Consider the following 21143-nt stretch of genomic DNA (forward strand, 5'->3'; position numbering starts at 1 on the left):
TTACATATTGTATTGGTGTATCCTAGATTACACTGTTCTGTTTATATTGGTGTATCCTAGATTACACTGTTCTGTTACATATTATATTGGTGTATCCTAGATTACACTGTTCTGTTACATATTATATTGGTGTATCCTAGATTACACTGTTCTGTTACATATTATATTGGTGTATCCTAGATTACACTGTTCTGTTACATATTATATTGGTGTATCCTAGATTACATTACACTAGATTACACTGTTCTGTTACATATTATATTGGTGTATCCTAGATTACACTGTTCTGTTACATATTATATTGGTGTATCCTAGATTACACTGTTCTGTTACATATTATATTGGTGTATCCTAGATTACACTGTTCTGTTACATATTATATTGGTGTATCCTAGATTACACTGTTCTGTTACATATTATATTGGTGTATCCTAGATTACACTGTTCTGTTACATATCCTAGATTACACTGTTCTATATTGGTGTATCCTAGATTACACTGTTCTGTTACATATTAGATTATTGGTGTATCCTAGATTACACTGTTCTGTTACATATTATATTGGTGTATCCTAGATTACACTGTTCTGTTACATATTATATTGGTGTATCCTAGATTACACTGTTCTGTTACATATTGTATTGGTGTATCCTAGATTACACTGTTCTGTTACATATTGTATTGGTGTATCCTAGATTACACTGTTCTGTTACATATTATATTAGGTGTATCCTAGATTACATTGGTGTTCTGTTACATACATATATTGGTGTATCCTAGATTACACTGTTCTGTTACATATTATATTTGTGTATCCTAGATTACACTGTTCTGTTACATATTGTATTGGTGTATCTTAGATTACACTGTTCTGTTACATATTATATTGGTGTATCCTAGATTACAGTGTTCTGTTACATATTATATTGGTGTATCCTAGATTACAGTGTTCTGTTACATATTATATTGGTGTATCCTAGATTACACTGTCGGTGTCAAGTTATGCAGCACATTTTGTTTTTATTTCTGGTGTAAACTACATTATCAATCAGCAGACTCTTCCACACTCCAGATTTTCTGAAGTGTTATGACAACAAGGACTCAATTTGGAATTACTGTATTAAAGATTCCAGCTTCTAAGATACGATGTTCCATTGTTTATAAATTGTTTTAAAATATATCATGTTAATTACAATTAACTTACCATTTATGGGACTTCAAAATTTTCTGGTTAGTAAACAGTGTCTGCGTGTGTGCCTTTTTTTATAGCAAAGCCACATTGGGCTATCTGCTGAATCCACCGAGGGTAATCGAACATCTGATTTTATAAACAGTAAGCTGAGCTACACAAGCGAGCTACTAAGTCTGTTTAGAAACGTACACGTGACGGTTCTGTACTTTAATCATAACATCTATATTATAAGCTGACCGACACCATCGCTGCTTTTGTTTAAACACTTCTTTTAAAGCCTGTTTTAATGTAATGTTCGTGTAACTACAGACCCCTTGAGCAGTGCAGCTATTAAATGTGTGGTTTGTTTAACAGATATTTAGAGAGCTGAAAACGTAGCCTCAATATTATTACGGATTATACGGACAACAAAATGTACAGCGTGCACAGACACTTTATGGATGGATATAGATCTTGATACATATTTATATAAGGTTACTGTTGATCACCTATATATCGTTATTATTTAGTTCAACTGATAACCAGGTTTGTAAGTCGCGTTATTGTAGCCCAAGGTCACTTAGTCCCCATCAGGCCACTGTAAATTTGTATGTTATAAAGTTATACGGAAACTGGACAAACAGGGTTTACTTGGATGGGGGGAGAGAGAAACTAGTTCGGCATACTGAAAAACTTAAACTCATTACAGATGATCGTGTCGTATAATATTCTAATTCGGCTTATTCGAAAGGTGGCGTCATTGTTGACGTTGGGTATTCTGTTATGACATGTCAGACGCTAACAGCGCATGATACGTTAACGTCACAGGTTTTGTTATGACTTAGCGGGTTAAGCATGTATTCGAATTGCAAACAATTTATATATATATTGTACATAAATTACTTCTTAATGTTAGCAGTGAAATCATCTACCGTCTTGATGTTCTGCGTGCTACCAATGGAGCTCGCGTGGAGTTTACTGAATTACTGACTGGACTGCGGAAGTTTACTGAATCACTTACTGACTGAACTGTGGAAGTTTACTGAATCACTTACTGACTGAACCGTGGAAGTTTACTGAATTACTTACTGACTGAACTGTGGAAGTTTACTGAATTACTTACTGACTGAACTGTGGAATTTTACTGAATTAGTGACTGAACTGTGGAGGTTTACTGAATAACTTACTGACTGGACTGTGGAAGTTTACTGAATTACTTACTGACTGAACCGTGGAAGTTTACTGAATTACTTACTGACTGAACTGTGGAAGTTTACTGAATTACTTACTGACTGAACTGTGGAATTTTACTGAATTAGTGACTGAACTGTGGAGGTTTACTGAATTACTTACTGACTGGACTGTGGAAGTTTACTGAATTACTTACTGACTGAACTGTGGAATTTTACTGAATTACTGACTGGACTGTGGAGGTTTACTGAATTACTTACTGACTGGACTGTGGAAGTTTACTGAATTACTGACTGGACTGTGAAGTTTACTGAATTACTTACTGAACTGTGAAGTTTACTGAATTAAAACAAAAGTTTCTTGAGTTGTGTTATTAACTGTCACAAACCGTTTTAAGGCAGCTCATATAATAGAGAACTTATAAAGGCTCATAATGGGGTGAACAATTTATTGATACCCTGTGTGTGTGTGTGTGTGTGTGTGTGTGTGTATATACAGGGTGTTCGGAAAGTCACTGTGCAGGTTTGTATGTTAATAAATATATAAGTGCACAGTGACTTTCCGAACACCCTGTATATATACACACACATAACCATATTAGTACTTTAATTAGTACTTATCGCTTTAATTAGGTTGGTTGAAGACCAGTGTGAACTGTAAGGGACTTCCAATGACATTAAAAATATTTACTAGTTTTGATAGATATACACACGAGTTATCCCATCAAACACGAAAAAAACTCCATAATATTTTGACTAGAAATAAAGGTTTAAATCATAAATCCAATGAATGTGTTTATAATTTTAGTCCCAAACATGTTTCTCTCTCTCTCTCTATACACACACACCTCTGTTTCTTACGTCATACTATAACAATACAGTACACACACACACCTCTGTTTGTTACGTCATACTATAACAATAAATACAGTACACACACACACTCTGTTTGTTACGTCATACTATAACAATAAATACAGTACACACACACACTTGTTTGTTACGTCACACTATAACAATAAATACAGTACACACACACATCTGTTTGTTACGTCATACTATAACAATAAATACAGTACACACACACACTCACCTCTGTTACGTCACACTATAACAATAAATACAGTACAATACAGTACACACACCTCTGTTTGTTACGTCATACTATAACAATAAATACAGTACATACACACATACACCTCTGTTTGTTACGTCATACTATAACAATAAATACAGTACACACACACACTCCTGTTTGTTACGTCATACTATAACAAGAAATACAGTACACACACACCTCTGTTTGTTTCGTCACACTATAACAATAAATACAGTACACACACACCTCTGTTTGTTTCGTCACACTATAACAATAAATACAGTACACACACAACTCTGTTTGTTTCGTCACACTATAACAATAAATACAGTACACACACACACCTCTGTTTGTTACGTCATACTATAACAATACAGTACGCACACACACACACCTGTTTGTTACGTCACACTATAACAATAAATACAGTACGCACACACACACACCTGTTTGTTACGTCACACTATAACAATAAATACAGTACGCACGCACACACCTCTGTTTGTTACGTCACACTATAACAATAAATACAGTACACACACACCTCTGTTTGTTACGTCATACTATAACAATAAATACAGTACACACACACACCTCTGTTTGTTACGTCATACTGTAACAATAAATACAGTACACACACACAAACCTGTTTGTTACGTCATACTATAACAATAAATACAGTACACACACACACCTCTGTTTGTTACGTCATATTATAACAATAAATACAGTACACACGCACCTGTTTGTGACGTCGTATTATAACAATAAATACAGTACACACACACACACGCCTCTGTTTGTTACGTCACACTATAACAATAAATACAGTACACACACACACCTGTTTGTTACGTCACACTATAACAATAAATACAGTACACACACACCTCTGTTTGTTTCGTCACACTATAACAATAAATACAGTACACACACACCTCTGTTTGTTTCGTCACACTATAACAATAAATACAGTACACACACACCTCTGTTTGTTACGTCATACTATAACAATACAGTGCGCACACACACACCTGTTTGTTACGTCACACTATAACAATAAATACAGTACGCACGCACACACCTGTTTGTTACGTCACACTATAACAATAAATACAGTACACACACACCTCTGTTTGTTACGTCATACTATAACAATAAATACAGTACACACACACCTCTGTTTGTTTCGTCACACTATAACAATAAATACAGTACAATACAGTACACACACCTCTGTTTGTTACGTCATACTATAATAATAAATACAGTACACACACACACACCTCTGTTTGTTACGTCATATTATAACAATAAATACAGTACACACACACCTGTTTGTTACGTCGTATTATAACAATAAATACAGTACACACACACACACGCCTCTGTTTGTTACGTCACACTATAACAATAAATACAGTACACACACACACCTCTGTTTGTTACGTCACACTATAACAATAAATACAGTACACACACACACCTCTGTTTGTTACGTCATACTATAACAATAAATACAGTACACACACACCTGTTTGTTACGTCACACTATAACAATAAATACAGTACACACACACACCTGTTTGTTACGTCATACTATAACAATACAGTACACACACACACACTCCTGTTTGTTACGTCATACTATAACAATAAATACAGTACACACACCTCTGTTTGTTACGTCATACTTTAACCATCCCATACATTCGATAAAGTAGTAATAAATTTAGAAGACCAGCTTGGAAAAAGGAATGTTAGACACACAATATGACAAACAAATCAAACCAGGGCACAAGATACGAGGTGTCCTCGACCACCCATCCACATCTGCTTATGTTTGTATGCTGGTGCGTCAAGGACTGCTGCTGCAAATTAATTACTTTAACGGGTGTCCTGACTCGCACCTATTTCTAGTTTTTATTTTGTTTTAGGTAATGAGAGACAGTCCATCTTTAAAGATCTACATGTCCTGACTCGCACATTAGTATGTGATATATATTGTTTGTACGTATAACCTATGATTTTATGATATACTGTTTGTGCTCGTGTTTGAAGTAATTTACGAAACACTTCTACACAAACATGACTGACAAACTAAAACTGAAACCTAATCCCCTTGGTTTTCAAAATGTGAAATCAGACCCGTTGATTCCTTCTTTTCTTTTTATTGAGGCCACTGAACCTAGCTCTTTATACAGAAATATTTCCTGTCAATAAATCATCTAATGTTTCAACAGGTGACTGTTTTCCACGCTTCTAGTTTGTATCAATGGTTTCATGGCAAACTTGGACAGAATAACTATCACAACAAACCACATTCATCCAGTAGGGGCAACATGATGACACAACACACACATCATAACACACACATCAAGTGTGTAATCCCTCTTCCACACTTCGGATAATCGTCGAACATTGATGGCTTCCGGGAGTTTCAAACAAACTGTTATTGTATAACAGCTAGACTCGAAGTTGAAACATAGGTACTGATAGAGATATAAAAGTAATACTAAAAATGGAGCGAGGGCCTTCCTATTAAACTATTTTGAGCTGTAACACCCGATTTGTTCGTCCGACCTTCTCGCTAAGTTGAGGCATTAAAATGATAAAACTATCAACTCGAACAATTCTTACAATTCAGCAAGACGTCTTCTAATGGTTTCAGACAGTTCCTCACAACTTGCGACACAGACAGACAGACAGATTTTGGAGGTTCACTGATTATTCTAGTTTCGGGAAATCACAACACACCTTCCTTCAATTCCCTACAACAATTATATTCAATAAGCACATAATCTGCTGCATATGAATGCCAGTTTTAAACAGGTTTTCGTGGCAATAACAGAAACCATTAGCAGTAAGTATCTCAGTGACGTGGAACGTTACAACTTAAGATCTATGTCATGGCTATACATTAAAAAAGTGCAATTCCTATATACTGTACAGCTTGAAATATGATTAGTTTGGTTTTTGAATTTCGCGCAAAGTTACACGAGGGCTATCTACGCTAGTCGTCCCTAATTTAGCAATGTAAGACTACAGGAAAGGCAGTTAGTCATCACCACCTACCGCTAACTCTTGAGCTACTCTTTTACCAATAGATAGTGTGATTGACCTAACAGTATAACGTCCCCAAGGCTGAAAGGGCGAGCATGTTTAGTGAGACGGAGATTCGAACCCGCAACCCCCAGATTACGAGTCGAGCACCCTAACTACCTGGCCGTTTTTAAAATTATTTCGTCTCATCCTTCACCTCCACGTGCGATATTTAATAAGGCTTAGTAAATTGCGCCAAGAAGCATACGGTAAATATAAAAAAAAAACATAGGTAGTATATGGAAGGAGAAATTCCATCAAGCCTGGAATTCTTTACCATACTAATGGAATGATTGCATAATACATTTAACATATTCCAGAAGAGTCCATATAAGGATTAAAACTCCATACCGTACTACCAGTATTACAAGTAACATCAACAATGTCCGAGAAAAAGCCTCATCAGAAGTGGAACTCCCGACTGTACTACCAGTGTTAAAAGTAACATTAATAATGTCCAACAAAAGTGCACATCAGGAGTGGAACTCCCGACTGTACTACCAGTGTTAAGAGAAACATTAATATTGTCCAATAAAAGTCCTCATCAGGAGTGGAACTCCCGACTGTACTACCAGTGTTAAAAGTAACATTAATATTGTCCAACAAAAGTGCACATCAGAAGTGGAACTCCCAACTGTACTACCAGTGTTAAAAGTAACATTAATATTGTCCAAGAAAAGTCCACATCAGGAGTAGAACTTCTTATTGCAGTATAACCTGTTGAAAATATATCGATTCCTTTAACGTTAAAAAAACTGGAATATAAGACCAAAATAACATCAAACATGTATAAACAAAGTTTTCATACAGAGATTCATCCGAAAGGACTATTTATGCCACTCTATTGTAGCTGAAAACATAATTTATGTAGATATTAGCGAGAAATAATGACCTAATTCAAGGCAAACACCACATGCTTAGACGCCTTCTCTCTTATGACTTGATACTTCTAATACTAGAAGAAATACAACGACAAGCCTTGAGGCCTTCTCTTATGACTTGATGCTTCTAATACTAGAAGAAATACAACGACAAGCCTTGAGGCCTTCTCTTATGACTTGATGCTTCTGATACTGGAAGAAATACAACGACAAGCTTTGAGGCCTTCTCTCTTATGACTTGATACTTCTAATACTGGAAGACATAGAATCACAAGCCTTGAGGCCTTCTCTCTCATGATTTGGTACTTCTAATACTAGAAGACAGAATCACAAGCCTGAAGGCCTTCTCTATTATGATTTTATACTTCTAATACTAGAAGACATAGAATCACAAGCCTGAAGGCCTTGTCTCTCGTGATTTGATACTTCTAATACTAGAAGACATAGAATCACAAGCCTTGAGGCCTTCTTTCTCATGATTTGATACTTCTAATACTAGAAGACATAGAATCACAAGCCTGAAGGCCTTCTCTCTCATGATGTGATACTTCTAATACTAGAAGACATAGAATCACAAGCCTTGAGGCCTTGTCTCTCATGATTTGGTATTTCTAACACCAGAAGACATAGAATCACATGCCTGTAGGCCTTCTCTCTCATGATTTGGTACTTCTAATACTAGAAGACATAGAATCACAAGCCGGAAGGCCTTGTCTCTTATGATTTGGTACTTCTAATACTAGAAGAAATACAACCACAAGCCTTGAGACCTTCTCTCTCATGATTTGGTACTCTAATACTAGAAGACAGAACTATAAAGACGACTTGTCATGGAAACCATAAAAATGGAGAATGCTCATTTTAAGCATATATACATATATTAGTAGCTTTTTAATTTAAGGGTAATTTGTTTTGATTTAAAATTCCTGTATTTTTAAAATGTTTATATAAAGTTTTTTTATGAAACGAAGAAAACCCAATAACTAGTTTCGTAGATGCAAAACGGTGATTGAGTTTATACGAACTAAATGTTTCACTTCAGACAAGTCAGTAAACTACACTTGTTGAACCCTGGCTTTCTGAACCTGTATTGTAAACACATTTTCTATATGTGATGACATATTGGGTATGTTTTCTATACATCTCTTTTATTTCCTTTCCTTATTACGTTCTGGAATGTAAATTATCCCAATTAACTTTCGAAACCTTTGGATATAAACCAACTCTGTTGTGCATTAGAAGTGATAAAACTGTTCGAGCAATAGTGCTGGAGAGCAGACAAATATTAGGTTTGAATCTCAAACACAATATGATGTTATTTCTTCCACAAGCTATGTTCCCGTTTAATACGGTGATTAACACTTTAGATATAACACCCTGGTTGGAAAAGTCGCAATGTATTTTTTGTATATGATACTACAACATTCGTCTTAATTTGTTTAGGATGGGTAGCAACTAGGCTATCTGCGTCTATTTGTTTAGGTCACTCGATAATGTGATAACTTTCATAGTGGTCGTACTTTGTTTATAACCCTTGGGCCCGACAATTCTTTTCAATTGGCTTTCTCGTGCATATGACGACAACGAATATTACGCTTGAATAACATCGGGGACGCGGCTTTCTGTAATCCGAGACCTGGGACGATTTAGGTTGAACTTCAACTATTATCGACGAATTACATAACGGATAGCTAGCGTTACAACGAATTCTCGTGAATCATGTTTTTACATGGACATTCTAAATAACATAAATATCTTTATCTCTACATGAAAACCCCAAGTTTTGAACAGGTACGAGCTGTTGCAGATTTACGTTTCGTGTCATGGACTCATGGTTTAATTCTTGGATTTTTATTTCGAGGTAAAATTGTTTGTATTTTCTAAGCCGTTTTCCCATTTAATCAGGCCTAGGTTACCAAGCGTCATACTAACATTACGAACACTAATAGTGTATTTATTTGGAAGTTATGTTACTATTACTGTTTAATTTTCTGAACCACGTAGTCCAATTTATTTGATTTGTTAATTAACCGTCTGGCGCTCCGATCAAACGAAACCGCACGCTTCCTTTCAGTCAACAGTGTCACGGTTTTCCCAACAGAATCAAGACTGACTCTTACCGTGGCAGACATTGTCGAAAGTACCGACCCAGCTTGAAAACGGGCGGTTTCCTTTATAAAAAAAATACATATTTGTCCTGAAATGTTTTTTTCTCTCTCTCATAATTGTAGTGCTCTAGAAATTCTTTATTTACAATACAATATATAAACCGTAGAAAATAAAAACGCTCACGCGCAATAATTTTGTAAGTAAAAAACATACATAACATTTAGTTCAGAACACCTCTTACAGCTACGACCTCCGTATCATATTGCATCTGCACGAACACAACACGCATAACTTATCTATACCAAAATACTAAAGGTGTCACGACACCACTGTATCGATACATGGTCCAATACGTTTTATGTATCTTCAAGAAACGTGGCAAGCTTTCAGTAAACATTTTGTACAGAAAAAACAAAATCAGTCCTTCTAATATGTACAGTGTACAGTTTTAAATAAGACAACGTAATAAACTAAAGACAAGACTGTCAAACTCTGTAACAAAACGTTGGTAAAACGTATGGACTAGAACATATGCACCCCTACAAGTATATATATGACATAAAAATATGATTTTTGTTTTCTGATGGCACATATTCCTCTTAGCGAACACCCATAACATTATTTGTACCAGAATCGAGTAATACACAGTGTCTCAGAAGTGCGGACCCATAGGGGAAAATTTAGAGTTTATTTACAACTCAAACTATTTACCACTGACAGCCATACATATATCGATTCTTCGTATATCATTCCATCAATATATCTTTCCTAAACTATGCACAACTGACATTAAAAATGTTTGTTGTCCATTTTCCCTATGGGTCCACACTTCTGGGACACCCTGTACAATAAAAAAGTCCACTATTAATCCGTGCTAAATAATATACTTCGAGTCCATATTTACACATATAAAGACTGTATTTATACATAGTACTATAAAGACTGCATTTAAACATAGTACCATAAAAACTGTATTTATACATAGTACCATAAAGACTGCATTTAAACATAGTAGCAGACTAAGCCTTATTAACATTATTTCATACAGCCATCTTATTTTGATTTTTTTCCGCAGTTTCTTCTTTCAAACTACAGTTCTATTGTAACATTTCTTTGTATATTATTATAAAAGTTCGACCTTAAAAACCACCGTTTCATGTTATCATTGACGTATGTATTTGAAAGATTTACAGTCAAGTCAGTTGTAATGAGTAAAACTGTCCAAGGCTGCTGGCTAGTCGTTTACATACCATAATAGTTTACGTAAGTCGGTGATTACTCGTATTCGATTGGTTACTTTCAGTAAACGCTTGAACTCTAAGATCAATAAGGCACGTGGGACAGACTTCACGCGCAGCAAGTTGTCAAATGGCTTTTATATAAACAACTTTTTGTGTGTAAAACCACAACAATTTAGTAACAAAAAAATTAACACACTGGGCAAAAAGTGTGAAAAGAATAATCTAACTGTATCATGAAGAATGTTAAGCCTTACTGACAAATTACACTAATTTAGTGTACAGTAGATATAAGTTGCCGGTACAGCAATGATTGCCTCTCCATGTGTTTCGGTGGAAAGTCTACAGGCATACGATGCTAAACTTCGAGTTTCGATACCTGTAATTGGTAGAGCATGGACAGCTCATTGTGTATTACTGTGATTAACACTAAACAAACCAAACCAGTTTTGTGTGGGCATTCATTAGGTTTGTTTGAGCCTAAACACGAGGTGGCGCTAGTGAAATTACAGCAAGAAAGACGGTGAAATAATTACAACGTTTAACATATGTAAAGAAGTAGCAAAGGTAAAACATACCATCTGATGACCTCACCAATCATATTCTGACCTTCACTGTCGCCTTCGGTGTCTACTGGCTCTCGGGTCAAATTTTAATGGCCACGATTCCATCAGGGGTGATAAATGTTCTTGTGTTTGGCAAACACTTACTGGAACCAAGACCCCAGGGTTTACACACATCTAACATGATCTGGATTATCATACTATGAGAATCACACGTGTTTTGAGAGAAATGATCTCAAAGGTTTATGTTACAACAGCAGTTACAAAAATGATAAAGAATGGCTGGTTAACTAAAGACGGTAATCCGCGAGAAAAAAACCCAGCTTCAAACACACTATCACGTGATCAGAAATTAGGGTACAATTTCACACAAATATTTACAATTAAGGAAGTAATACTAATGAACCTTATCTACATGTTTTCTGGTGACTGATTCACCATGATGGCACTCTTACAGCTGAGCCACATCCAGCCCAATTATACAAGACAAGAGTTAGCTATAATATCAACAAAGATAGTGCATGTACCTTTCCAAAATAAAGTTTCAAGGACTATATGTATACAACAACTGGAACAGACCAAGCCAAAGTAAAGGGCATTTGTGTTAAACCAAGACTAAATCAAAACCCATCAGGGACAATGTACCATAAAAACTTACGTAATAATATATCACTACAAACTCGTGACAATGTACCGTGTAACAGATTTACTGTTGTACATTTATCTTAGTACATACGCTTGTTTCTGTATAGTTTTCTTTTTTCGATGTGACGTATGTTCTCTATTGTGTATTGAGCAAGTCCCACCTTTTTTCCAAATGTTCAGAACGTTCTTGAAAGTGAGAATCAACAATAATTGTTTAAGAAACCACTCTAGAATATTGTTGAAAATCGCGTGATTCCTATGAAAAGCGACTAGCAGAGAGACAGAAGATTAATATTATATTGGACAGCTACAGTCAGTAGGCTACAGGCCTAGGAAACTATAATTGTGATTAACGTCTATTAATCTGAAGACTAAGGAACTGGAACAGAAACACTTACAGATTTCGAACATTACCAACCGTTTAACTTCAGTGAATTACTTCTGGCGTTATTGTTTCTACAACAACATTAAATATCTCTCCTGGTACGGAGCGAACTTTTAACCGGTGTGAAGCTAGCCAGGAAAGGCGTCGTTAGCTTAAGGAGATGTAACAGTATCAATTTATAATTAAGTTGTCTTCGTGAACTTACATCATCGACAAAATATTCAGTTTAACACAAGTTATAACACTTAATACTGTCCGTAAATTTGTAAAACTATTGTATATAAACCATCATTTGTAATAACTATTAGTAATAACCGTTATTATAAATTATATTACTTTTATGTTCATACATTCAAATACTTTTGTGTTAAAAAAGGAAACTGTGTATATACATGTTGTTGGCAAATAACATAAATTTAATATTTAATTAACTACTAAACTCAAATTTACGGTTACATGGAATAGTAATACGTAACGTACATAACGTAATAAATCGAGAATTCGTCCGAAATGATAGTTCGTAACAACCACTACAAACGCACGTGACTATGTACCAATAAAAACTTCTGTGACAATGTACCATCAGTCCCCCTCTGGTACAGCGGTAAGTCTACGGATTTACAACGCTATAATCAGGGGTTCGATTCCCCTCGGTGGACTCAACAGATAGCACGATGTGGCTTTGCTCTAAGAAAACACACACACATGTACCACCAGAAACTTAAGTGACAATGTACCAATAAAATTTGTGTGAGAATGTACCATAAAATATTAGGTCACAAAGGTACCTCTACATACTTAAATTACAATGTACTATAAAAACGCATGTCACAAAGGTACCACTACAACCTTCAGTAAAATATATTTTCACTCCTCTGCCACGTACAAATAACCGTATAGATTCTAGTTATTAATTTTTAAGATTCTGCTGTGTGTGCACGCACACACACACATATGTAAAAGGTACAGTTTGTTAGAGTAGTTAATGATATAACTGAACGACTGGCACGAAGCTTTAAGGGCTGTATTTAATATTTAATAAAACTCCAAGTTATTTGTTATACAGTATATAGACAAGGAACAACGCGGGTTGTTTTAACGGGTTTAAATATGAAGTCCGTGTTATTTGTTATACGAGGGCTGTTCAAAAAATACGCGGACTGACGTCATAAAACAAAATGTACTTTATTTAGAAGTTACAGGTCTGGGATTCCTTCAAAGTACTCTCCTCCCCAACGCACACACTTATCCCAACGGTGTTTCCACTTGTTGAAACAGTCCTGGTACGCTTCTTTTGTAATGTCCTCCAGCTCCTTCGTCGCATTTGCCTTAATCTCGGGAATCGTCTCAAATCTTCTTCCTTTCAAGGGTCTTTTGAGTTTGGGGAACAAGAAAAATCGCAAGGAGCAAGGTCAGGTGAGTAGGGGTGGGGGGGTGGGAAAGAACAGTGATCGAGTGTTTGGCCAATAACTCACGAGTTCTGAGGCACAAATTTCGCAGCAACGCGGTGCATCTTCAATTTTTCGGTCAAAATCTCGTAACAAGATCCAACTGATATCCTACACTCTTCAGCAAGCTCCCTGACAGTCAGACGTCGATTTGCCCGCACCAGGGTGTTGATTTTGTCGACGTGTGGGTCGTCAGTTGACGTGGAAGGACGTCCAGGACGCTCATCATCTTCAATGGACTGTCGACCATCCTCAAAACGTTCATGCCACTTGAAACATGCCGTACGCTTCATAGCAACATCACCGTAAGCCGTGTTAAGCATAGCAAAAGTTTCAGTCGCATATTTTCCAAGTTTAACAGATAATTTCACAGCAAGTCGTTGCTCCTTCAGGTCATTCATTCTGAAATCCGCCAAACGAAAAAATCGCACTTCTTTTAAAACCACGTAGCTAATACACAAATGAAGATATCTGCAATCGGGAAATGGCGTCGTAATCAGCTGATCTGTGCAAACCTAGCGACACCAAGCGGATTCCACTGGAACCAACTGGAGCCGCGCAATTCAAACAGTCCGCGTATTTTTTGAACAGACCTCGTATACTATACACACACACACACATAAGTATCTTCTGATCTGTTGTTAATCCCATAGTTACACTACGACTGATCTGTACTTTGTCTAATGCAGGTATCGCAAGTCAATTTATAGCACTATAAGCCCTCGGGCTTACCGCAAACTCACTCGGAACATAGGAGGAACATGGAAGGAAGAACATAGAATTTAAAGCAAGCGGCATGTTTTAGTGAGGGTTTCGTAACTGTTATAACCCTCTATACCCTTGTTGGTTTTGGTAATAGATAAATATTTGCTAATCTCGATAATACTTGGACAATAGTTATGACGTATGATTTCACTGTTAATAACGAACCAGTTATCTCTATTATTTCAGTTAGTGTTGTAATCAGTATCAACACATACGTTCCGGTAAAGCAGTGGGTAATGACGTCACTTTAGTTGATACCAGTCCATTATCTCAAGGTATTCAATAATAGTAATCTTCCAAACATATACACGAGTCGGGTACAGAACCATTACGGCAGAAACAACATAACAACCAATGAACAGAAAAATACATGCCCGATCACAAACAGTTTTGTAGTGTTAATTTTATCCGACATGGATAGTTTCCATGGATAGTTACAACTGAATGGCCTACCCATTGTCTTAGTTCACTTAACACATGAGAATGGTCATCAAACACACAAAATTCTACAAAAAAAAATGTAATGGTGAAAATAAATGGACAAGACTGTTCAAGTTAACCAATTAGTGAGACCATGTTGGACTTCACTGGGAGTGTTGTTGGGAACAATGTAACAAAGTCCCAAGTTACATTCCCATTAATAGTAAAGATGAACAGAAGTTTTAAATCAATCAGTACATTTGATTAAGTGAGCCATAAATAAAAACTGGCACATGGAGTATTGTATCTATTTGTATACAGTACTGTGGAAAAGTGTTAGGGCATAGTAAAAAATTAAATTTCAGGATATTTTCAAAGGACAATGGAAGATAAATCACAGGTGAAACATCAAAACTTTACTAATCTTCATAGTTAATAAAACAGAAACTCGGTGGAAGTGTTTGGGTTCAGCAAACAGTTAATATTTCGTGTCTTTTACTTTAATAACTTTAGACAGTCTTTCAGGCATTGTTGAAACTTATTTAATCAAGTGTCCTTTAGAATTTTACTCCAAATGTCTAACACACTCCCATAAAGTTTCTTCAGAAGTAACTTTTGATTTCTCATTTGATCCATTAAATCCCAGATCTGTTCAAATGGGTTGATATCAGAGTTCTGTGGGACCATTGTATAATTTGAATGATTCTAGCAGCATCTTTCTTAGCTAAGTAACTTCATAGATTAGATGAGTGTTTAGAGTCATTATGTTATTTGTAGGAAAAGCATCTACCAATGATACACAAGTTGCTGGGTATACTATGACATCTGTATCTGATGGTAGTTGAACTGGTCCATTATTCCATCTATTTTGCAAATATCTCCTGTTGCCTCAGAATAAAAAGATCCCCAAACCATCACACTGTCTCCCCCATGATTCATGGTAGGTGCTATGCACTGAGGTAAGTATCTTTCACCTTTCTTTTGTAGAATCTACAACCTACCCTTTAAACCAAACATTTCAAACTTGAACTCACCAACAGTCCAGTTTTGTACTTTTTACTAAATTTGTCTTTTGACAATATTTGTAGACAGAAGTAAAGGTATTTTTAACTATTACACATGAAATATTCCGTTCTTGTTGAGTCTTCTTAATATTGGACACTTTTCTGTCATTTGGTAGATGCTAGTTTATCTCCTGCTTCAGATCCGTGACAGTATTTCTTCTGTCCTGAAGGTTGTATAAACATAGATATTTAACATCAGTATAACTGAGTTTAGGTGTTCTACCTCTTCCTTTATTATTTTCAGATTTACCTGTCACATTCTCACGATCTGGGTTGTACTTGACAGTTTGGGGAACATTTCAAGTTTACAGTAATTTGTCCAACCAGCATCACATAAAGCCTTTAATGTGAACTCTCTGCTCTACCAACAATTCTTTACACTTTCTCAGCTGTGTCATGATAACAAAACTTAATATATAATGTTACACATTGTATTTATTAAGGTTTAGTTGTGAGGTACTATTAAACTGATTTCTTCTATTATATACAACTACCACATGCTAACTTCTTTCCATACAGCTAAGACACTGCATAATGGTTGTTTCAAACCCTAGATTTAATCAGTATGTTTATTCAAACAGAACCCTTACAACATACCCTAGGTACAAGTATATGGTAATTCTAAACAATAAGTATTTTAACTCTGGCTTATTCAGTTATCAACAAGAACCAGTAAAGAATTATCATAGTGTTAACATTCTGTAATGTTATAGAAGGTTTAACTACATAAAATGGAAAGAATGACATAATACTATCTTGTTCTAATGGTTTTACACAGTACTGTGTGCGACAGGAAAAAACAAACATACAAGAAGTTGCTACAGGAGGGCTGTCACGTATGTTTATATAGAATTACAAACATTTGTTCAAAAATAAAACAGTACAGTTCTTGTTTTCCACATATTAACTTGTAAAGATATATTTCACAACCTATAACTTGTAATATTTACAACATTGTATGACTAAAAGACAATATTTGACATACATATATTGTCATTCCTAAGTTAAAGGATACAAAGGTGTTGGAAGGCAAGTGAAACATACATGGTAAGTACTGATTACCTTACAACTGTTTTCACTTTATCCTGGACAGGATGGTAACACCTACATAACTTTAATGCTGACACCATTAACCATTAGATATTCACCAAATTATCATCTTAACCATCTCTCTCCAGTGTATATTCAAGTTTTAATTCAGTGACTTTTGGGAACATAAACAGTAAAAATCATATCACAGCTGACAAAATATGACATTGAATTTGATCAAGAGACACAGTTTTCTCCTGCATTTGTAACAATCAAGTTATTCAAACAGAATAAATAAACTGAATCATCTGGTTTAAAACAAATTAATGTCTTGTTTTTCTATTTAAACAGCTGAAGTGGGATAAAAAATAACTTACTTTTCACTTTCCTAAATACGTATTACACATGCACACACAGACAAAAAACAGATTTCACAATGTATTGTTTTAATAACCAAAATATGTTGCAACAATAATTTAAAATAAGAACTTATACAATTATTTAAAAAATGGATTATCACTCATTTTTATTTAAACACAATTATTCTTAAATGTTACATTTCAAACCCACCAAGACTGCATATGCATTTTTAATCAAATTTACCACATAACAATAATCCATTTTAGAGTTTCAAGTTACTATCAATTCTTGTAATTCATCTTTCTTCTTGAAAGAAATTTCTTACCTATTCTACATATGTAACATGCTTGATCTCACTAAAGTTTGAAACTTATTTCTAAACAGGTTGACATCTTACAATACTATTTTCATCACATTTCAAGCCTACCTCTTGTGAAGTCTCTCTGTTCACAGCTAACTGAACTTTCCCATAAGTTCCCTGTCCCAGCCTTTTAATAACTTGAAATCGCTGCTTTAGTCGAAGCTTTTTCTCTTCTTTTGTAGGAGCTTTGTCCATTTGTGAAATAACTTTTTGCACAACCATTTTAATGCTATTATGTTTCTTGAAGATTTTGTATTAAATTAAGACTAGAATACAGAACACAGGATAAACTTGCTATCAGTGACAATGTACCACTACAAACTTTAACAAATTTTCTATTCTATAACAGTACAAGTCACGTAAAAATAAGCCTCTGTTGTCCTGTTTTATTAACTCTTAAGTTTCCCAAGTTCTATGACTCACTATAGTAAGGCTAAGCACCATTACGAATCAGCCTTTATTTTGTACTCCAATTTTGACTGGAATGGAATACAGCTTGTAGGCCTAAATTATGTACGTTAATTTGCAGAGTCATATTACACTACTAGTATTCCTGGAAAAGGGAAGAATATTCTCTTGATTGTTAAAACTAAAATATTCAATGAAATAAATGCTTAGGACTGGAAGAGCTTGGAAGTAGGACTAACGTTGTTATACTGCGATGGTCGTACTAACTTGTAACTACGGCGTTACATTTTAATTCCTGTTCCAGAGAATTGATAACTGTTGCTGTCTAGGTTATTGTTGTTTTTTAACACATTTGTGTTACACTCTCACACTGTTTCGACACTATGGGTTTAACTTGAGAATTCAGCAAAACGAGACCTAACACTATGCATGTTCAAGCTTGTCTATTTATATAACAAAACAGATCTGCAATATATTGATAGGCAAATATAAAAGAAATTCTAACAATATAACTCTGTTCATAGACAGCATCTAACATACTTCATTTCACGAAGTCAGTCGCAAGTAGACTGTAACTTGTAGTACGTAATACGCCTAATCCTCTATCTATTTAGCCTTTCCTTTGTTTAACTATAGGGCCATTGGAAAAACAGCAATGCACCAAAGTCTAAACAGTTGAATACAACTTAGAATTAAACTTCGAAAGGGGTTGATGCAGCACTGGCTGAAGTATTCAGATTTTAGAACTCATGTATCTCTTGTTCCTTTCTTGAATATCTCCTCAGGAACTCTTTGCATGGTGTTCATCATTCAGGTCAACGAAAACTACAAATAAGTCGTCTGGAATAAACTATATATAGAAAGAGAAACTGATCAAGTCACTATACCATCTACCATTCCTTACTGTCACTCATCATGTGTTTCCGTCCGTTTTCCCAGCCTAATGAAATCATTCAAGCAAACAAGAAAAGGTGAACTTTTTTAAAACGGAAAATAATATATATTATATTATAATAATTATATAATCCTTATTATCCTCTGCAATGTATACAAATGGATTTAAAAATATTTATGCAATAACTTTCTCTGTTCATGTTATTTCAATCCATTTATAATTCTTCAAGCCCGTTATTATGTCTATGAAATCCACTTTATATTTGATGATTTTAGTATGTGTTTATGAGAAACGAGAGTGTCGTCGTATCATCGAGTTGTATGAATCAAGCAAGATATTTCTGGGTTGTTAAAAATAACAAAAAAACAGTAACTTTAGTAGAGCAATAACCGCCAGTTAGGTAACTTGTGAATTATTTTTCTGCAAATCACGTTTTTAAAAAAGCAGTACCAAATTAATTCTCAAAACAGTTCTTTCATAACTGCGCAAACAACGTTAAGTTTGACTCCTTAAATAAAATGTCCACCCATCACTAGTCACATGGAATTCTGTTGCATTATTTACATTTCAATTTAATTGTAAGCATTTGTTGTTTTCCTATTTTTAAACTGTAAATTAAGGATCAAATCATCCAAATAAATAATATTTATTCTCTATCATTGTTACACTTCAATAGTTCTCATGTTATTTCTTGCAACAAACTCTAACTAAAAAAATAAAATAAATCACAGCCTATTTATTATGTTCATGGTATCTTAACTTTGCGATTAAAAAAGCCAACTGTAAATGGAGGATAACCTATGCATATTTTCACGTTTCTTATTGTGTTATTTGTAGTAGTGTTTACGGCCCAGCATGGGTAAGTAGTGAAGGCACTCAACTCGTAATCTGAGTGTCGCGGGTTCGAATCCCTGCCATACCAAAGATGCTCCCCCTTTCAACCTATGGGGGGCGTTGTAATGGTACGATCAATCTCACTATTCGATGGTAAATGAGTATCTCAAGAGTTGGCCGTGAGTGGTGATAACTAGCTACCTTTCATCTAGTTTTACAATGCTAAATTAGGGATGGGTAGCGCAGATAGCTCTCGTGTAGCTTTGCGCGAAATTCCCAGCAAACCAAAAACTGGTGTTTATTTTAATTTGAGTAATAGCAATGAATGCGTGGTGTCATCTGGTGGAAAATACTATTATTACAAGTTACAGTTACAGAAGTGATTTAGTGTATTTATGTTGTTTGTGATGTGGATTCAATGGCGTACAATCCAAACAAAACTTTAATATTTTTATTTTGTCATTTATTGCAAACTGTATGGCTTCGTTGTTGTTGTTCTAGATTATATAACTGCTTTCAATGTTATAATTTTAGTTTTGAGCCTGAGGTAGCTTTCAAGTTTGGTAATACGTTCATGCTACATCATTCAAAGTTTAAAGAATTTATCGTTTTCAGAGGGTAAAATGAACCAGTATACTTGTACTTAAATATGATTTTACATTTACAACACGGTATAATGCTATAAAATAATGATATTATAAATTTATGTTCTATGCTGACTTTTTGGTGTTGTTAAATCCAAAGCTATGTAAAGAGCTATCTGTAATTTGCCCACCGTGGTTAAGAAAACTGATTCACAAAATCAAATGTCTGTCGTTTCGGTTTTTGTAATTCCATTCGTAGTTTCTATCTTTCTGGATAATATTTTACTTTTTAAATTTTAGGCTTTACAGAGCAACAAGTAAAAACAGTCTATACTGTTATCACCTCTTTAACAAATTTGCTAATTTTTTAAAGTTCTATTGATTAATAACACATATACTTAGTGTATCTTTATTACGCATAATTTTCTAAGTAGTCACTATTCTAACTGTAATAGCTTATAACCGAAAAAGTAGTTTTAAAGTACAAAACATATCTTCTCACACTGATGACAATCATGTATTTCATGTTGGAATTGGCTCAGTTATTCTAGTAAAATCTTGACCGAAAATTATAGCTTCATCCAAAAGAAAA

At 34.9% G+C, this 21143-nt stretch overlaps 1 protein-coding gene across 2 annotated transcripts in view; it reads right to left on the reverse strand.

Annotated features, from left to right (window-relative positions):
• The window catches only part of LOC143256406 (uncharacterized), an 81094-nt gene extending 61931 nt beyond the window's left edge, over positions 1 to 19163 (reverse strand). Inside the window, exon 1 of one of the 2 annotated variants that reach the window (XM_076513610.1) lies at positions 17897 to 19163. In XM_076513610.1, the coding sequence (XP_076369725.1) occupies positions 17897 to 18052 (156 nt within the window). In that variant the 5' untranslated portion in view covers positions 18053 to 19163. The remainder of the gene's footprint in view (positions 1 to 17896) is intronic. The other variant, XM_076513612.1, reaches the window with a different exon arrangement.
• Positions 19164 to 21143: the final 1980 nt, after the last annotated feature.

The sequence above is a fragment of the Tachypleus tridentatus genome, chromosome 7 (genome assembly GCF_004210375.1).
Source record: "Tachypleus tridentatus isolate NWPU-2018 chromosome 7, ASM421037v1, whole genome shotgun sequence".
In the NCBI taxonomy this organism is placed as follows: Eukaryota; Metazoa; Arthropoda; class Merostomata; order Xiphosura; family Limulidae; genus Tachypleus; species Tachypleus tridentatus.